We start from the raw sequence: 16,265 nt of genomic DNA on the forward strand, positions 1-16,265 counted from the left end.
TTTTCTGATTGGGAAAAAGGAAAAACCAAAACCCAAAAGTATAAAGTCGACTGTAGAGAAAACGTGTACATGGGCTTACACTCTTAAAATTCTGGGTAAGAATAAAACGGAAGAGGACTCTCATCTTAGAACAATTTCATTTCAAATATGCATACTGCTGGAAACAAAAACTCTACATAGGCCTGCGGGTCTAATGCAGTGACTGCTCACCAGAAATCAGAAAATGAGCAAAATCACCAGTCAGGGGCAGTTGTGGGCCTTTAAGAGAAGGTTAGCGAATTTGGGGCGGTACCTCAGTAACCTCTGGCGGCGGAGAGCTCTCCCAAGCCTGTTGCGGGCGCCCGAGCGAGCGGTGGCACTCACGGGTTTCAAGTACTTTGGAAAACCTTAGGGTTCTCGGGTTTCCCACGTTCCCGTCTCGGCCCCTCCCCCGACTGGAGCTTTGGAGGCCGCCCCACCCACGTGCCGCTCGTGGGCTACTGCGGGGCGGGACAGGGTCCCGGCGGCCGCCTCCGGGGCGGGGCGGGGCGGAGGTGCCGGCCAGCCCTTCAACCCGCCGTCGGGACGCGCGAGCGGGAGCTGGTCTCCGGCTCTTCCAGTCCTCGCCACGGCGGAGCTCCGGGGCGAGGGAGGGGCTGCGCGAGCGGGCTTTGCCGCGCAGTGGGCGGTGCACGTGCAGGCGGGCGGGGATCCCCAGCGCCGGGGACCCGGCACCCGGAAGAGCGCGCGGACTGCCGCGGGGAGCCCGGGCGGCCGCGCGGGGTGGCGGGGACGGCGTGGGGAGGTGGACGCACCGGCCGGGCCGAGGCGGGTTGCGGTCACAGGTGGGCGGCGGCGAGGGCTCGGCGGAGTGGAGCCGAGCCGGAGTCCCTGAGACTCCAGCCCTCACGCCGGGAGCGCTGCAAACAGCCAGACAACGCGTCTGCGTCTGTGAAGGAGCCGACCCTTTCCCCTCCGCGGTAGTTGCCGCTGCACCACCGCCGGGAGAGCAGGTAACTTCCCTTCCAAGGTCATTCTTCGGGCGGGGCGGCGCTCAAGGCCCGCCCACGTCCTCAGGATTGGTGGGGGCGTGAGAGGCAAGCCCGGCGCGGGGCTGGAGAAACGGGGCTGGCCAGCGACCCCGAGTGCTACCCGGGCACCTGGTGACTTCCTCAGAGCCGGGTCGCCGGACCCAGCAGCCGGGAGCGTTCGTCCTCCCCAGCGGACACGTGCTACGTCTCTGCCCGCAGCCCCGAGGGTGACTTTCCATCCGCGCCCAGGTGCGGGCGGGGACCGCCCAGCCCTCCTCAGCCGGCACCAGCACGGTAGCGTAGGCACCGGCGTCCCGGCTGTCCCGGGTAGCGTGGTCGGCTGTCGCCATGGGAACGGCTGGTGCCCAGTAGCCTGTTCTAGATGGGATGGGGAGGTGAAGGCGCCTCGAAGCCCCTAGAGCCCTAGTGCTCTCTCTCTGGCCAACCTGAGTCAGAAAAGCCTGATGAAAATGAGACCCCCTCCCCCTCTTCTCATTTTTGATTTCTCAGGCGTTGGCTGTTGATCAGAGAGAGAGAGAGAGAGAAGCATGAACGTGTTTACAAGATGTAACTTGTGTTCTTTCCTCCTTTACCTTCTGAGGGCTTCGTACGCCTCATGGTGACAGGTGAGAATCATGACACAGAAGGGCAGTGTGAAGGCAGTGAAGAAAAACAAAGCGGAAGAACCTGAACTGGAGCCCCTGTGCTGCTGCGAGTACATAGATCGAAATGGGGAAAAGAACCACGTGGCTGCTTGTTTGTGTGATTGCCAAGATCTGGATGAAGGGTGTGAAAGGTAGGAGCAGGGTGTTTCTTGATGCTGACCCTATTGGCCCTTTTGAAAACTGCCACGTATACTTTCAGCTTAGCCATCCGGGACACTAGAATTTGCTCTTGATTCTGTTTCCAAAGATCTAAAATTGAGAGTTGTCTTCTGTGTTCAAGGGTAAGGATTTTATAAAGATGGATTACTCAGTCGTGCACAACTGACTGTTCAGCTCCGTTTACTAGGACCTTATTTTTCATTTCAAGGGAGAAGGTGGAGAGAACAGGCAGATAAAGGGATAGTAGGCAAATTAAATGTATAAAAAAATAAAATGCAGCCCAGCAGAATCTGTAATTTTAAGATGAACATGGTACCAGAAAATTCCTATGTTCTGCGGGATCTCAGCATTTAGAGACCATGTGAGATTGGACTGCACCTGGCCGCAAAGGGCCTTGAGGGTTGAAAGATCATTTCTCTGTTATTGGAACTGGTCTCACCCCTTGTTTCCGGTGAGGAAATCCAGCTACAAGGCAGGTCCCTCTCCTGGACTGGCTATTTCCAACATGAGTGGCAACACTGTTTTGTCCGATGCTATTGTATCTGGCTTTTATTTTTACTATTAATCCGATGGGAATTACTATCCAGAAAGGTAATTTTTAACATCGCTGAAAAAATTTTGTATCAAACAGTGATAACCTGGTTTTTATCCATTTTCTTAGTAATATATTTAAAAATTGTTGCCATATGGAAGACATAAGGATGTTGGAAACTTGCTTTTTGCTTTTCCCATTAATAACTACTCTGCTTAAAAAGTCATTGCAATGGTAAATTGCTGACTTAGAGTTTGGCATATTAATCTAGCATGAACAGCATTCTTGGGGACCACTGTGGTCTACTACCAACCTTGACACTTGAATACCTCATAACCCCTTTGTAATTATCACTTGACAGTGTCTTTTTTATAGATATCATTAAACATGGGTTCTTTAGACTTAGTCTAAAATCCAAGAGAAAATGGAGCACTTTGTGCTAATGAAAGAAGCGATGCTACTTCCATAATCTCCATCACTCAAGACTACAGCTCTTCCATTAACCTTCTAACTCTTCCTCCCTCCCAGCCCTTGAGACCCGGGCTGTCTTTGAGTTCTTGCCTCTGCTCTCGCCACACACTTCTCTGGACATAGGCTTCCTGCATTTCCACCCCCTGCTGCTCTGATAACTCCCATATAGTTATCTCCCACTTCCAAGTTCTAGCCTAATATTTTTTTTGTCTAAAATCGGTGTGATCTTTCCTTAAACCATTCCTTTCCTTACTAGCGTTAAGTATGCCAAACAAATCAACCATGCCGTGTGTCCTCCAAGCTCAGTCATTGGACTCAGTAGTTTGACCTCCATTCTTCCCCATACAGACTCCTGTCCCTACCCAACTGGTTCACTCCCAGGGCCCAGGACAGGTTTTGTGCCATACCCCAGTCTGTCCACTGGAACACCTCCCTCCCTTCCTCTCCCGTGTACAAATGCTAGCCAGCTGTCAAGGTCGAGTACAGACTCCAGCTTTTCCACAAAGACCCCTCTAATGACCTGTCCTTTGGCCCCTCCTTATGATATTTGACCGTAATAGTTCATTGGGTGATTTTGCTGCTTTGTCACTTGCCGAATAATTCTTTTTTTTTTTTTTTTCAGTTTGTTTCCTCTGACAGGGTACAAGACAAACACCCAATTTGCTTGAGGTTTAGAAGGATAAATCCAACCAGCAAAGTGAAAAGGGATCCTAATTCTTGATCCCATGTTGTCTTCAAAACTGGATTGTGAAATTTTTTAAAGACTTATGTGTCTATACTCACCCAAGTGTAAACAGTACTTGTAGGGAATGTGTGTATTTATATGAGGTCGGACCCCCAAAACTGGAGTTATCTTCTGGAGGGTGGGCCCCATGTAGTACAGACTTCCTTATGAGAGGCTGCATTTGGTTTCAGTGAATTTTTTTTTGAAGACTCTTTCAATGCCTTTGCCCATTTCATGATGGGTGATTACAAATACCTGCCCACACTGTACCGAGTGTTCAGTTTTTGACCAAAAATGGCATGACCCCCATGGCCCACCCTCCCTATTCACCCGGTGTTGCCACTAGTGACTTTGTTTCTCTGGATGAAAAAAGTCCTCAAAGAGAAACACTCTGCCGATGTGGAAGAGGTGAAACAAAAAATGGCAGAAACACTAAAAGGCATCAAAATCGATGAGTTCTAAAACTGTTTTAAGCAGTGGAAAAAATACCTTGATAAGTGTATTGCATCAAATGGAGAGTACTTTGAAGGTGACTGAAGTTTAAACATATAAGGATACACAATTTTTTATAAATTCCATTTTTTTTTGGTTCTTCCCTCATACATATTTGTTTCATGGAGAAATAATTTTAACTGTTAAATATCTAAACATTATTCTCTGGTTCATATTCAGAAATGACACATGAATTTCAAAATAGCATGTTTAGTAGTCAGAAAGTAGATTACTTGGCCTTTGGCCTCTTTTTATCATTTATCCTATTTGGCTTGCAGTGTTCAGTGGTTTTTAATTCACCAAACTTGTGTGAGGTGTCTTTTCTTTGTGCTCTTTCCGAATAGATGGATTACGTGTAAGTCCATGCGGCCGGAGACTTGTGAAAGGATCATGGATACAATCTCTGATCGCCTCCGAATTCCTTGGCTTAGAGGAGCCAAAAAAGTTAACATTAGCATCATTCCCCCTCTCATCCTCCTGCCCGTCTTCCTCCGAGTGGCTTCCTGGCATTTCCTCCTGGGGGTGGTGGTTTTGACCTCCCTTCCTGTGCTGGCCCTGTGGTACTACTACCTCACTCATAGAAGGAAAGAACAGACTCTGTTTTTCCTGAGCCTTGGGCTCTTCTCTCTGGGCTACATGTACTATGTGTTCCTGCAGGAAGTGGTCCCCAAAGGGCGTGTGGGGCCCACTCAGGTGGCTCTTCTTACCTGCGGGTTATTTCTGATCCTCTTAGCTTTGTACAGAGCCAAGAAGAATCCAGGCTACCTCAGAAATCCAGCAAGCAGGGACAGATCTTTAGGCAGCAGCCAAATTGAGTGCCTGAATGGAAAAGGGCAAAAGACCAAAGGGTTCCCCAGCGCAGACGTGACGGGCATTCTCAACAATCGCACGCTGAAGGATGATCAGAAGGACTCTGCCAAGTTGTTGGCTGGAAGCCCCACCAAGGTGAAAGATGACTGGTGTGCCAAGTGCCAGCTGGTGCGACCAGCCCGGGCGTGGCATTGCCGGATATGTGGCATCTGCGTGAGGAGGATGGATCATCATTGCGTCTGGTATGTGGGAAAAATTTGGAGGCTTGCAAAGTAAATTCATGTGAGACTCGCCATGTTTGATCTTCCTTTGTATCGCCCTGAGATCTCTCTCCTTCCCAGCCTTACATCTTGTAGATATCTGTCAGCTGTTAGGCTGTTCCCACTTAGTCACCAGTTTTTTCCAAGTGTCACAAATTTAGTTCTTTCACAGTTATTTCCTGAAGGTGATTTTTCCTTTTTTGCTATTCTCTTTTGAGCTGCCCCTCATTTATCTTCTCCTTTCTAAAAGAGAAGCATCTAGAGTTGAGTAATTTGAAAAACAGTAATTTATCAAAATCATTACAGGCACATTTCCTTTACAACAGAGTTCAAGCAAGTGTTCCCCTATTTTTAGGTGACCCTTTTGTCTTCACCAGGCATCCTTAACAGTTTGGATGCTACTGATGATTTCTGGTCCACATTGTTGAGGTAAGGTCCTGCCAGACAGCTCCGTATCTGGTTGTTGGTAGCGAAATGGTCTTTTTGGGTACCTACCTGCTGGCCATTGACAAATGAGGACATAGTAAGGCCTATACGATACAAAGTGCAACTGTTAATGTTGCATCTTTATTGAGTAAATATTTTTAAAAAATTTTAAATTTATTGATTGGTTTTGGGGGGAGGAGGGGAGAGAGAAATATTGATTCATTGTTCCACTTATTTATGCATTCGTTGGTTGATTCTTGCATGTGCCCTGACCAGGGATCAAACCTGCAACCTTGGTGCATCAGGATGATGGTCCAACCAACTGACCTACCTGGCTAGGGTTACTGAGTAAATCTTAAATTAAAGGGGGTGGAATTAATTCATGTTTGCAATTGTATTGCTCTTAAAGCAGTCAAGGTCAGTGAGTTACGCATTTTATGACTAGGGTTCTGGTTATGCAGTGTACCTCTCTCTCAGAAGGGGACCTCAGAGCGAGGCACGTGAGGTGCAGAGGGGCCAGGAGGGCGTTGGGGTGGGCCTGAGGTACAGGCGCAGCTCTTTTCTGGGGTGTTGTCTTTAGGAGTAAACAGGTATTTTCATTTTTAGATTTTCCATTTCCATTTATTTCTCTTTCTCTCTCTTGAGTGAGTGTGTGGCCCATTTACAAGTGCTGGTTTGCAGAAGGCCTGACAGTCTCACCTAAAAGATCTCTGCCTCCTGTGGCATCCTGGTGTCTCTGTACATCCTGTCCTACAAATGGCTGTGACACGAACTCTTGTCACCTGACTAGTAGTCTGCACATCATCCCGTTGCTCTCCATCCTACACTGTGTTTCTAATCTCCTGGGATCTTTTTATTAATATATATCTAACATTTTCTGATGCTGTGTAACATTTCAGACTTAGCATTTTTAACTTTTTGTAACTCTGTCATCGCCCTTTCCACAAATGATGATTACAATATTAACTCTCTCATAGTTGGGGAATAGACTTCATTTATTAATATTTAGAAAGATTTGTTAGCCAGGTCCTGCTTTTTACTTAGTTTTGTCCTTAAACTGATGATATGATTTCACTTTGTAAAGAGCAGAGACTATAAGAATACATTTCTCAGTGGACAAGATTTTAATGCCCTCAAATTGAAAAATAAGAGAACTTTTTAATAACTGATATTTATACCATATCTGTTTTAAAAGCTTTTTTGTTTACTTGAGTTATATAGAGAACTTTCTAAAACGTGTTTCCTTTTTTATCCCCCTATGCTGTTTTGAGGATAAATAGCTGCGTCGGAGAATCAAATCATCAAGCATTTATTCTTGCGCTTTTGGTGTTCTTGCTCACCTCCGTGTATGGGATCACGCTGACGTTGGACACCATTTGTAGGGACAGAAGTGTCTTCACAGCTCTCTTCTATTGTCCTGGAGTTTATGCAAATTACAGGTGAGGCACGAAGTTGCCATTATTGGAAGGGGCTATGATTTGCTACTAGGTTAGGAACTCTCCACCCAAACATAGGACAGGTTATAGGGCTTTTGGGTATCCCTGAAATCGCCAACAAAATTGTGCAGTGGACAGGTGCGTTTTTCTAGGGTGATGTCAGAAGGATCCTTGCCCTTAAAAATGAGGAGGTAGTACTGTATAAGCAGGACCACCAGGCTTCATCAGGGACTTCAGGGGTCAGTTGACGACTCACATGTCCAAGCAAGTGACAATGAAACTAAAACTAACTAGCAGTCCATTTTGTCATAAGTATCAGCAAACCCCTCACTTTATTGCTGCTTTCTGGGGCTTTTTAGCCCAGTCTTAATTTGTGAAGTGCTTACAATCTCTATAACCTTTCTTTTCTGTTTGGCCTCTATTGGTTTTTCCTGTTCTACTTTTTTTTTTATTATTACCACTCATGATTACTGTAGTTATCTAGGTCAAAATTCCCTTCAGCATTGTTCTTTTGGGCACGTTTCTATCTTGCGAAGATTTGCACACTTCAGGCAAAGCTGGCATTTTTCAGCTTTGTCCTGAGCTACTCCTTCTGCTGAAAGCCACAGGCTCCACCTGCCTTTGTTCTTTGTTCCCTCCACCATTTTTCTCTGATGTGGGTGCTCTGTGCTGTCTGTGGTCTGAAGCTGAGGTGGTTCTGCCCCATGGTCCTTTTCTTCTGTTTGTTTTCAGAACAATCCCTGCTTTATCTCCACGGTGTCCCTGTGCAGGTATCTGTATTAGTCTGTGGACAGGTCTCCCCATTGCCATGGAGATTTAGACATTTACGGGCATCATTAGAATAGATTGGCCCTCCTCCTTGGAGGTAAATTCCTTTTTCCCCCATGTTGAGAGTTTCAGTAGGTTGTGAAATTCTTCAGCAACACTGAAATTCTTCCGTAACTACTATTCTTAGCACATGGACACAAACGTCCTAGAGCAGAGCATGTCTGTATGTTACAAAGCCTGAGTTTTATAGACTTTCTGTGGACCACTTTAACAAGATAGTCCTGCGATTGATTCTCACTGCTCTGTGTGGGTGATTCATATCACTTCATCTTTATGGTGATTTAACCATCTCTGAGGCTCTTTTGGCTTAAGAAATGAAGGTTCTGAAAGAATTTATTTACACCTAACTCATTTGCAAATGTTTGAATGAAAATAATCAGCTGGCAGGCATTGCTGGTGACCTCTCCTCCCAGTCTCATTCATGAGCTGAAAGGAGCTTTCTTGTCCTGTGTGGTGGTTTGACTTTAGGAAGTCGAATTTGAAATGTGATGGGGCTCCCGCGCATCTCACATGCAAAGGGCCTCTGGAGTTGGGAGTTGTCTCTATCTGTGCTCATCAGCATCGGACTGAAAAAAAATGGAAATTAAGAACTTCCCACCCACAGCTTCCTTGAGGATGTTTACAGCCAATTCGTGGAGCCCTCATTTTCTCCTGAGTCAAGGGAACAAATGAGGAATTATTCATTCATTCAGCAAACAGATTTGGAACCCTATTAGGTCAGGCCTTGTGTTGGTTGTGTGGGGGATACAAAATGCAGGAAACAATCCTTGCTACTCTAGTAAAAAATACTAGAAAAAGAGACACTAATAGCTAAAATAGAACATGGTAACAGTCATAATTTAGGCAGGTTGTTGGTGTTTTGAGGATAGAAAAGCATCTTCCAGTGGGATAATTGGGGAAGGCGCCAAAGTCCTCCGGAGTAAGTGCTGCATGTGTAAGCCGTTAGGACAGTAACAGGCTTCTGCATGTGCAACGTCCATATCCCTGACCTGCTATGCCCCTCCCAGCTCAGCGCTGTCCTTCACCTGCGTGTGGTACTCTGTGATCGTCACAGCGGGCATGGCCTACATCTTCCTGATCCAGCTGATAAACATCAGTTACAACGTGACTGAGAGGGAAGTGCAGCAGGCCCTTCGACAGAAGACGGGGCGCCGGCGCCTGTGTGGGCTCATCGTGGACACAGGCCAGTACAATCGGGGCTTCCTACGGAACTGGCACCAGTTCTCCACCCTGGGCACTCGCCTGTTCCACGACCCTGCTGAGGACATCGTCTGAAGTGCCTTTTGGGCGGCTCCCTCTGTGTCCTTCCATCGCGCACTTCACTGTCCGCACAGGATGATCGTTTTTATCCCTAGTCTCTTAACGGCATTATAGGGCCACGCTCAGGTTTAGAGACTGGACTGGAGAAATGAATTTTTCTGGCTTCACAACTTAGGAGATTTGATGTTGAAGCAGTGCAAGTAGAGCTGTTGCTTTCCAGCCACCTTGTTAAAAGCTCAGTCACAAGAAGTTGAAACGGATGTGGATTGCTAACGCACAAACTGACTGAAGCAATTCCCATCCCTTAGTATAGGAGAAAGAGCTTGAATTAGGATAGTGTCCAGTCCCTCTTTCAATTCCTAATAGCCATGTGACCCTTGGTTGAGTCACTTCCCTGAGTCTCAGGTTCACTGTTAGGTGGGGTGCCGGTGCCCGCTGGCGGCCTCACAGAGCGGTCATGAGGGGCATGGGAGGGATGAGGTATGTGGAAAGCACTGGAAAATAGTGAAAGCACCACAGAGGTATAAAGCATTATTAGGAAAATCTCAAGACTGAAAAAAAAAAAGTCGTTTGTAGGTCAGAATATTGAAGCCAATATTATTAGAGTAATCTCTTTTCAGCACTTCTGAGTGAAAAAAAGACCCCTGAACACCATGTTGTGCAGTTATGGGAATTTCCCTTTTGGAAGCGTTAGACATTAACTACCGAACAGGGTAGGAGATGACCAGGAGGGTTTACACCGTCGCCTGATTTTGAAAGCGGAGTGGATGCCGGTTACAATTATAGCCGGTATAATGTACAGTGGTCATGAGTTTAGGTGGTAAGTTCTTATGTGTTCTTCTTAGGCATTGTTGTTTAGATGTACTCTGAATAACTCCAGTAGGCATTAATGTTTTTGTTTCTTTCCATGTCCTACCTGGTGAGGTGGTAGCCACATTCGTGACGATGGCTGGAAGAGGAAAACAGACACCCCTGCAGGGAACAGGAGTACTCTCTTTCCTGGGTAGGGCTGGCTGGTTAATATCAAGGGCTTGATTTTTTTGGTTCATGTAAGTGATTCAAACGCTGTCAGCTACAGTACTAAGTTGCAATAATCCATGTCTAGTATTCACGTTATCCTGGCATGGACTCTGTGCGAGGGGTTGATTGACATCTGCCCTCTTCCCTTGCACATTACTTCTCACTCACCTTTCCCTGATAAAAGTATCTCACCAGGAGAGAAGAAACAGGGTAGTAATCATATCTCAAAACTGAAAATTTATAAATAAATGTTTATATATAATGGATCTATTCTGTCATAGAATTAAGATGAGGCAATTTCAGATGGGGAAAAAAACTCTCTTGGTTTTGTACATGTATCTTTTTAATTGAATTTATTGGGGTGACACTGGTTAATAAAATTATATAGGTTTCAGGTGTATAGTTCTGTAACACATCATCTGTATATTGTATTGTGTTTTTACCACCCCAAGTCAAGTTTTTTTCCTTTTTGTTTTTTTTCAATCCTAAAAGCAATTCATGGTCCTTGAATTTGCCTTGGCTTATAGCTTAATATAGAGACAACACGCCAGGTTTTTCAGTCTCTCTGTGCATACTGCTGTAACAAGAGGTTTATAAATGTTGAGAGGAAGTAGTGCTACTTCCTCCACTCTACCCTGTGCAGCTAGCACTGAGCCCTGCTGATAACGGAAGCTGTCCTTAAGCCAGCTTGTCGTTGTTCTCCCCAGACATGGTTTAACAAATGATAGGCTCTGTGTCCCCCTGGGGTGAGCCAAACAGCAAGTCTGGGGGTGATAGCCAAGGCTGTGGTTTCTCCACTGAGGCATTCTCCCTGGCCCAGAGTCAAGCATTCATTTGGAATTAACATTGCATCTCATATAACTAACTCCTTTCTGTATAGGTTTGCGAGAAGAGAGACAGTAATAATGTCAAGGACAACATGTGGCCAGAAATCTCTAGTTGTAGTCTCTTCAATACCAGACATAGATGCCAACTCTGATTGTCTGGCAATTGATAATAACATTCATAGAAATGTTAGTATAGTCAGTAATTTTAGCCTCTTGTCAAATCTTTAAAAACAATCAAAATATGACATGATGATCAGTCCCACCAGAAAAATCAGTCACTTGAGAGAATGGGAATGTCATCATCTTTAAAGCCATATAGTAGCGTTAACCTGGATGGGGTGACTCGGTGTCCCTCTCTTGGTTAAGGACTCCTCATATTCTGGGTTATTGGAAGTCAGAGGCTTATTTTAAGTTCCTTGAGAACGTCATGATTGACAGTTTACAGAAAAAGATGAAACCTTTGAAAATCTCGGTGGTTTTGTCGTGGGTAAAAGTCTGCTGAAGTATTTGTACCGAAAGGAGAGCAGACAAGGAGCTCTCAGTGAGAAGTGTGCTGTGGGCTCTGGTCCTACACTCCTAGACTTTTCCAGCTTCTTAGGCTCTGAAACCATCAGAGGGACCGTGTCCTCTAAAGGACAAAGCCTCTGTGAGCGAGTGAGCCCCAGAGAGACATTTGGTGGTGGTGGCCATGGGGAGCTGCCCTGCAAACTCCACGCCAGCATCTCTGGTCCATAAGAGCATGCTACCCACATAATTCCAGAGAAGTGGGTCCCCTTCTCTCCCCCCATAGACTTGGCCTCTGTTACTAAACATACTGGATGTGGAGCGTAGTAAATGATCCACTATTCCAATCAGCATTGCTGTCTTGCCAGGTGTGCTATTTCTGGGAAAGAGAAATGGGTCTGTTTGAGAGATGCAGTGGAGAAATAGTTCAGGATCAGAATTGCATGAAGGGAGAAAATCCTTCAATATTTAAAATATTTCTTATGACACCCAGGAGTATTCTGTGGTTAGGGCTGGGCCCACCTGACTTGAGCTGATCCTAACAAGGGCTCTTTGCTGGGTGTCTCTGATGCTGCTCAAGTCGAACTGCAAGTGTGTTTCAGGGACACTGTGCTGCTTGTGTCACCTCAGCCACCTGTGTGTCTGTGAGTAGGACACTGAGAATCTGTGCTACCCAAGCAGCGTTTGCCTTTGGTGAATGAAGTGATTGTTGTCTTCCACTGTACCATCTGCCTAGCAGAAAGACTGCTACAGCATTTCTCTTATGCAGTAGTCCTTGGTACTTTGAATATTTTTAGCAAGAGGAAATTTTCCATGCTAGAATCTTCCACTGCCAGAAAACACAAGGTTCTTTGTAATACTCACACTCTGCTTAATAGACCAAATTTCCATTGGGTAGGACATTAGATTTTTATTATAAAACTCAATTAATGTAAGCAAAAATATGACATACAAGCAGCTTTAACCAGGATGTTTAAAAATTAATGTCTTGGCCCCGGCTGGTGTGGCTCAGTGGATTGAGTGCCAACCTGTGAACCAGAGGGTTACCGGTTCGATTCCAAGTCAGGGCACATGCCTGTGTTGCAGGCCAGGTCCCCCGTAGGGGTGCGCAAGAGGCAACCACACATTGATGTTTCTCTCCCTCTGTTTCTCCCTCCCTTCCCTTCTAAACATAAATAAGTAAAACCTTAAAAAAAATTAATGTTTTGTCAGGTTTAAGGGTCTCTTTAAACTAGTTAAGCAGGTTTATATGACTTGACTTTATTTTAGCCATGTTTTGGTCCCCTGAATTTCAAATGAGAATTTCCTCACATACGCAGGGGATGAGAGAAACTGGTGCTTGAGTCCTCTGTTTGGAATCTGGCTTTCTCATCAGCAGCTTGACAAGTGCACCATTTTCTATTAAACATCGCAGAGGGTGATACAGAGGAAGAATGAGAGCTGGGCTTAACTTAGTGCTGAATAAGATTCAGTATGTCATCGTACATGTTTGCTGTGCCTAATATAAACTCGTTGTCAAATCAGCTAAATTTGATCCTGTTGCGAATGGACAATTCTCCTTCTCCAGTTGGCACTGAGTGCTTCACTGTAGTAGTAGCAGCCAGCCAAGGACTGAATGCTCAATGAAGACAGAGTTCCTGGAGGTTGTGGCTATTTCCAGGTTGGGCTCATGACTTATTACTGCTCTAGGCTTCCTGATGGCACCTTCCACTTCCAGACAATTCATCTTTAAAGGCACAGCTTTAAAGCCAGATCTGTTCTAGTTGTTGATGCAAATAAAATCCTGTATTTGTTTTCAGATGGCCTCACTGACAAGATGCCATGTTAGGAACTTGCAAGAAGCTCAACTTCGATCCTATGGTCTGGGTGGTTGGATGGTTGGAGTTGTTAGGATTTTGAGCCTTTTTATTTGATTAGGTTTCTGGGTCTGATATTATCAACTAACGGAAACCCAGGAATGTTTATTTAACATTTAATTTAATATTTAATGTAATGGGCCCAGCAACATTACAGGGGATTTCTGAAGCCAACTCTAGAAGCTGTAGGCTAAACACTTTGCACTGTTTTTATACTTGTATTCATACCGTCTTATCACCTCAGACTCAGACACAAGGCCTTTCAAATGGAGATTTAAAAAAATTACTGCCATTCATGTAAAACAATGTACTGTGACCAAGTTATTTAAATGGAAAATAAAGTGCTTTCTTCAACAGAACTAGCTGGTGTTTCTTGGTGTGTCTCCTGAATGCCTTTGCTTTCAAAAAAGCCTGCATGGTAGCTGGGCCCCCCTGGTCCCCCGATGTCCCCAGCCTGTGCGCCTAAAACTCTCACTTTCCTGGCGATGACGCCCAGTTTTGCAGGCCGGATACTGCTGATGGGGCATTTTGTTAGCAGTAACATTTCAAATCGTATCTTTAAGATAGCCCAGCAAGAAAGAGGTCATTTACTAAGTTTTTTCCTTATGTCTCTTTAGAAGGTTCTATACGTAGGCAAAAAGTTCTTACTGGCTCAATCAGAACATGGGCTACTTAAAGACTCAATTTCTAAATGATGCTTGAGGTGAATTAAAAATAAAACTTAAAAGAGAAAACTTAAGATTTATGAGTCTTGGTACTAAAATAAAATTGGTATTTGAGTCTGGGTGCTAATAGCAGCCAGTACTCTCTAACTGTACTACATATAATTAAGTATAAACAGTGGGTTAGGTGGAAAGGGACTAAAGAGTTACTTTTAGTCCCATTTTCTTTAGCGGCTGTTAGTCTTAGAAAGAGTTCTCAGATGACAGCTGCATAATCATATTAAAGGAAAAGGTGTGGGGACAGGGATACTGCAGAAGAAATAAAGTTCAATGTAGGGTGTTTTGTCATACCTGAGTAAATCACACATCTTCCCTAGAAAAGAGGACAGAAGTCATCGTGCAGCGGGCACAGCTAGATATGCCTTCTAGGAAGTGAGAGACAAGAACGGAATTTATTGAACACAGAATTTTACTTTATCAACTCATATTTTCAATTTACTAAATAATAGTTGCCTCGGCTGCAAGGGACTTGCTCATTTTACTGTGTGCATTTACCTACTACTTGAACTTGTTGGAATAAATGTGTTTTGCAATGAAATTTTTTTCTAGCAGATACTTCAGTTCACAGAAGGGATTGTCCTTACAGTCTTTAGCATCTTAAAGATTAAAACATTCTTTGAATTCAAGATAAATATCTTGGCATACAGATCAAGCTGAGCTGAGGTCTAGAAGCCAGATCACGTATTATTTAGAAGTTGCAGTTGGAAGCATGAACAGACATTTTAACAAATTGCTGGCCTTCCCTTGCTGCTCACTAGGTACACAGAAAAGCAGCTTTTTGGTGCCCCAATTTCTCTGAAATTAGGAGATGCTGTTACCCTTGCAGCGGCTGCATGGACTGCCTCTTGATACGCGGTTTCCCATGGGGTGGGCAGAAAGGACGGAATCTGGCAGAATGCCTGTTGCTGATACGAAGGTATTAGAGGCCTGACCGTGTATGAGTCCTTTTCTATGTACTCACCACTTTTAATTTCTATTTAATTAAAGTTACATTTGCCAACAATTCACATTAAACTATAAGGACACATTTTCCCCCACAAGCTCAGGCAAGCAAACACTCGTCCTTTGTAAAGTTTATGATGCTAAAAATACATACGATGCCTTTGAACAGTGGAACAGGAACAGTTCCTTTGGATGATCCTGCTGTGATAAATGCTTTAGTGAACTGATTAGCAACCCAAGAGAAATAAAAGAAGGAAGTGCAAATTCAAAAACAACCCCTGTGATCCAAGAGTATGTGATAGAACATAAGCAGCTAGATGCGTGAGCATGGGCGTGGGTGGGAAGGACACCGATGTGCTATGGACCGATGGACATTCTGTCCTAAGCATGGCGGGCTGGTGCTCACCGCACCAAGAACCCCTTCCGCGAGGGCCGCGTGCGTGCGGCACAGCCGGGAGTCACGGCGGGGCCGGCGCCTGGAAGTCCGGCAGAATTTCAGCTACCTTCTTACGGAGTTGCTGTCGCCTTTCTTCTCTCATTCTTTCTTCTTTCATGAACTGTACAAACTTCTTCCATGTCTGAAGTGTGATCCAGAGAATCCTCCTTTAAGAGTAAAAAGGACAAAATGTGAAATAGTAAGGGAAAGTTGACTTTCCACATTAAAAACCTTAGAACTTTAATCCTTATGCAAATAAAACATACAAAAAAGTTGTGTATGGAAATCACAACTGGAATTTAGACTGAGAAATGCTGTAAAGAAAATAAAGCCAAGGGACTGAACAGTAATGGAAAAAGACCCAATAAAAAAAAATAGGCGACACAAGTGGACAGTCACAGGTCATCAGGGGAACCCACTGGAGGAAGGTGACACCTCTCTGCGGACAGGACAGTCTTCACACTGCAGAAGGTGGAGGCATCTGTCCTCTGTGCTGTGCTCAGTAGGGAATGACACCCAGTCACCAAAAAAGGACAGATCATTTGCCTACTGTCAAAGGAAGTGCATAATACAATTTAGAGCATTTCTATCCAAAACACTTAAAGTTATAAAATAAAGGAAAATCATTCAAATGACCTTAATCCCCAGGGAATAAAGAATGCATATATTTGCATAAATCCGTGTCATGCATTGCACATCGTTTTATTCTTGTGCCAATCCGTGAGGCAGAGAGGCTGCATCCTCCTCCTTTTAAAGGTGGGGATCTGGAGTCCCACGTAATCAGAGGCTGAGCTGGAGCTCCCCCCTCTGCCTGGTGTCTCTGAATGCCCAGCTCTCCCGGCCTCCACCTCATCTTTTCAGCCATGTTCCAGGCATAGAATGTGT

General features: G+C 44.9%; 3 protein-coding genes across 8 annotated transcripts in view; 1 reads left to right on the plus strand and 2 right to left on the minus strand.

Annotated features, from left to right (window-relative positions):
• Positions 1-271: 271 nt before the first annotated feature.
• On the minus strand, positions 272-1,360 carry LOC139440749 (protein FAM246C-like). The gene is made up of 2 exons (XM_071220773.1): positions 1,140-1,360; positions 272-899 (listed from the first exon to the last, which is right to left on the minus strand). The coding sequence occupies exons 1-2, from the start codon at positions 1,358-1,360 to the stop codon at positions 272-274; spliced, it is 849 nt and encodes a 282-aa protein (XP_071076874.1).
• Positions 579-13,980, plus strand: ZDHHC23 (zinc finger DHHC-type palmitoyltransferase 23). 4 transcript variants are annotated; one of them, XR_002976422.4, is made up of 6 exons: positions 581-992; positions 1,612-1,806; positions 4,398-5,105; positions 6,821-6,988; positions 8,821-10,076; positions 12,744-13,980. XR_002976422.4 is itself a non-coding variant. In XM_045185852.3 (5 exons), exons 2-5 carry the CDS (start codon positions 1,646-1,648, stop codon positions 9,086-9,088), a joined length of 1,296 nt encoding a protein of 431 aa, XP_045041787.2. In that variant the 5' UTR covers positions 579-992; positions 1,612-1,645; the 3' UTR covers positions 9,089-12,151. The 4 variants fall into 4 exon arrangements, 3 of the variants coding, with proteins under 3 accessions (XP_045041787.2, XP_045041786.2, XP_024433810.2); XM_045185852.3 differs by lacking the exon at positions 12,744-13,980 and having other exon boundaries at positions 579-992; positions 6,830-6,988; positions 8,821-12,151; XM_045185851.3 differs by lacking the exon at positions 12,744-13,980 and having other exon boundaries at positions 1,521-1,806; positions 8,821-12,151.
• CCDC191 (coiled-coil domain containing 191) overlaps positions 12,699-16,265 on the minus strand; it is a 77,961-nt gene continuing 74,394 nt past the window's right edge. For all 3 annotated transcript variants that reach the window (XM_053918368.2, XM_024577913.4, XM_045185850.3), the window contains one exon: positions 12,699-15,547. In XM_053918368.2, the coding sequence (XP_053774343.1) occupies positions 15,403-15,547 (145 nt within the window). In that variant the 3' untranslated portion in view covers positions 12,699-15,402. The remainder of the gene's footprint in view (positions 15,548-16,265) is intronic.

Source organism: Desmodus rotundus, chromosome 2 (genome assembly GCF_022682495.2).
Source record: "Desmodus rotundus isolate HL8 chromosome 2, HLdesRot8A.1, whole genome shotgun sequence".
NCBI classification, from domain to species: Eukaryota; Metazoa; Chordata; class Mammalia; order Chiroptera; family Phyllostomidae; genus Desmodus; species Desmodus rotundus.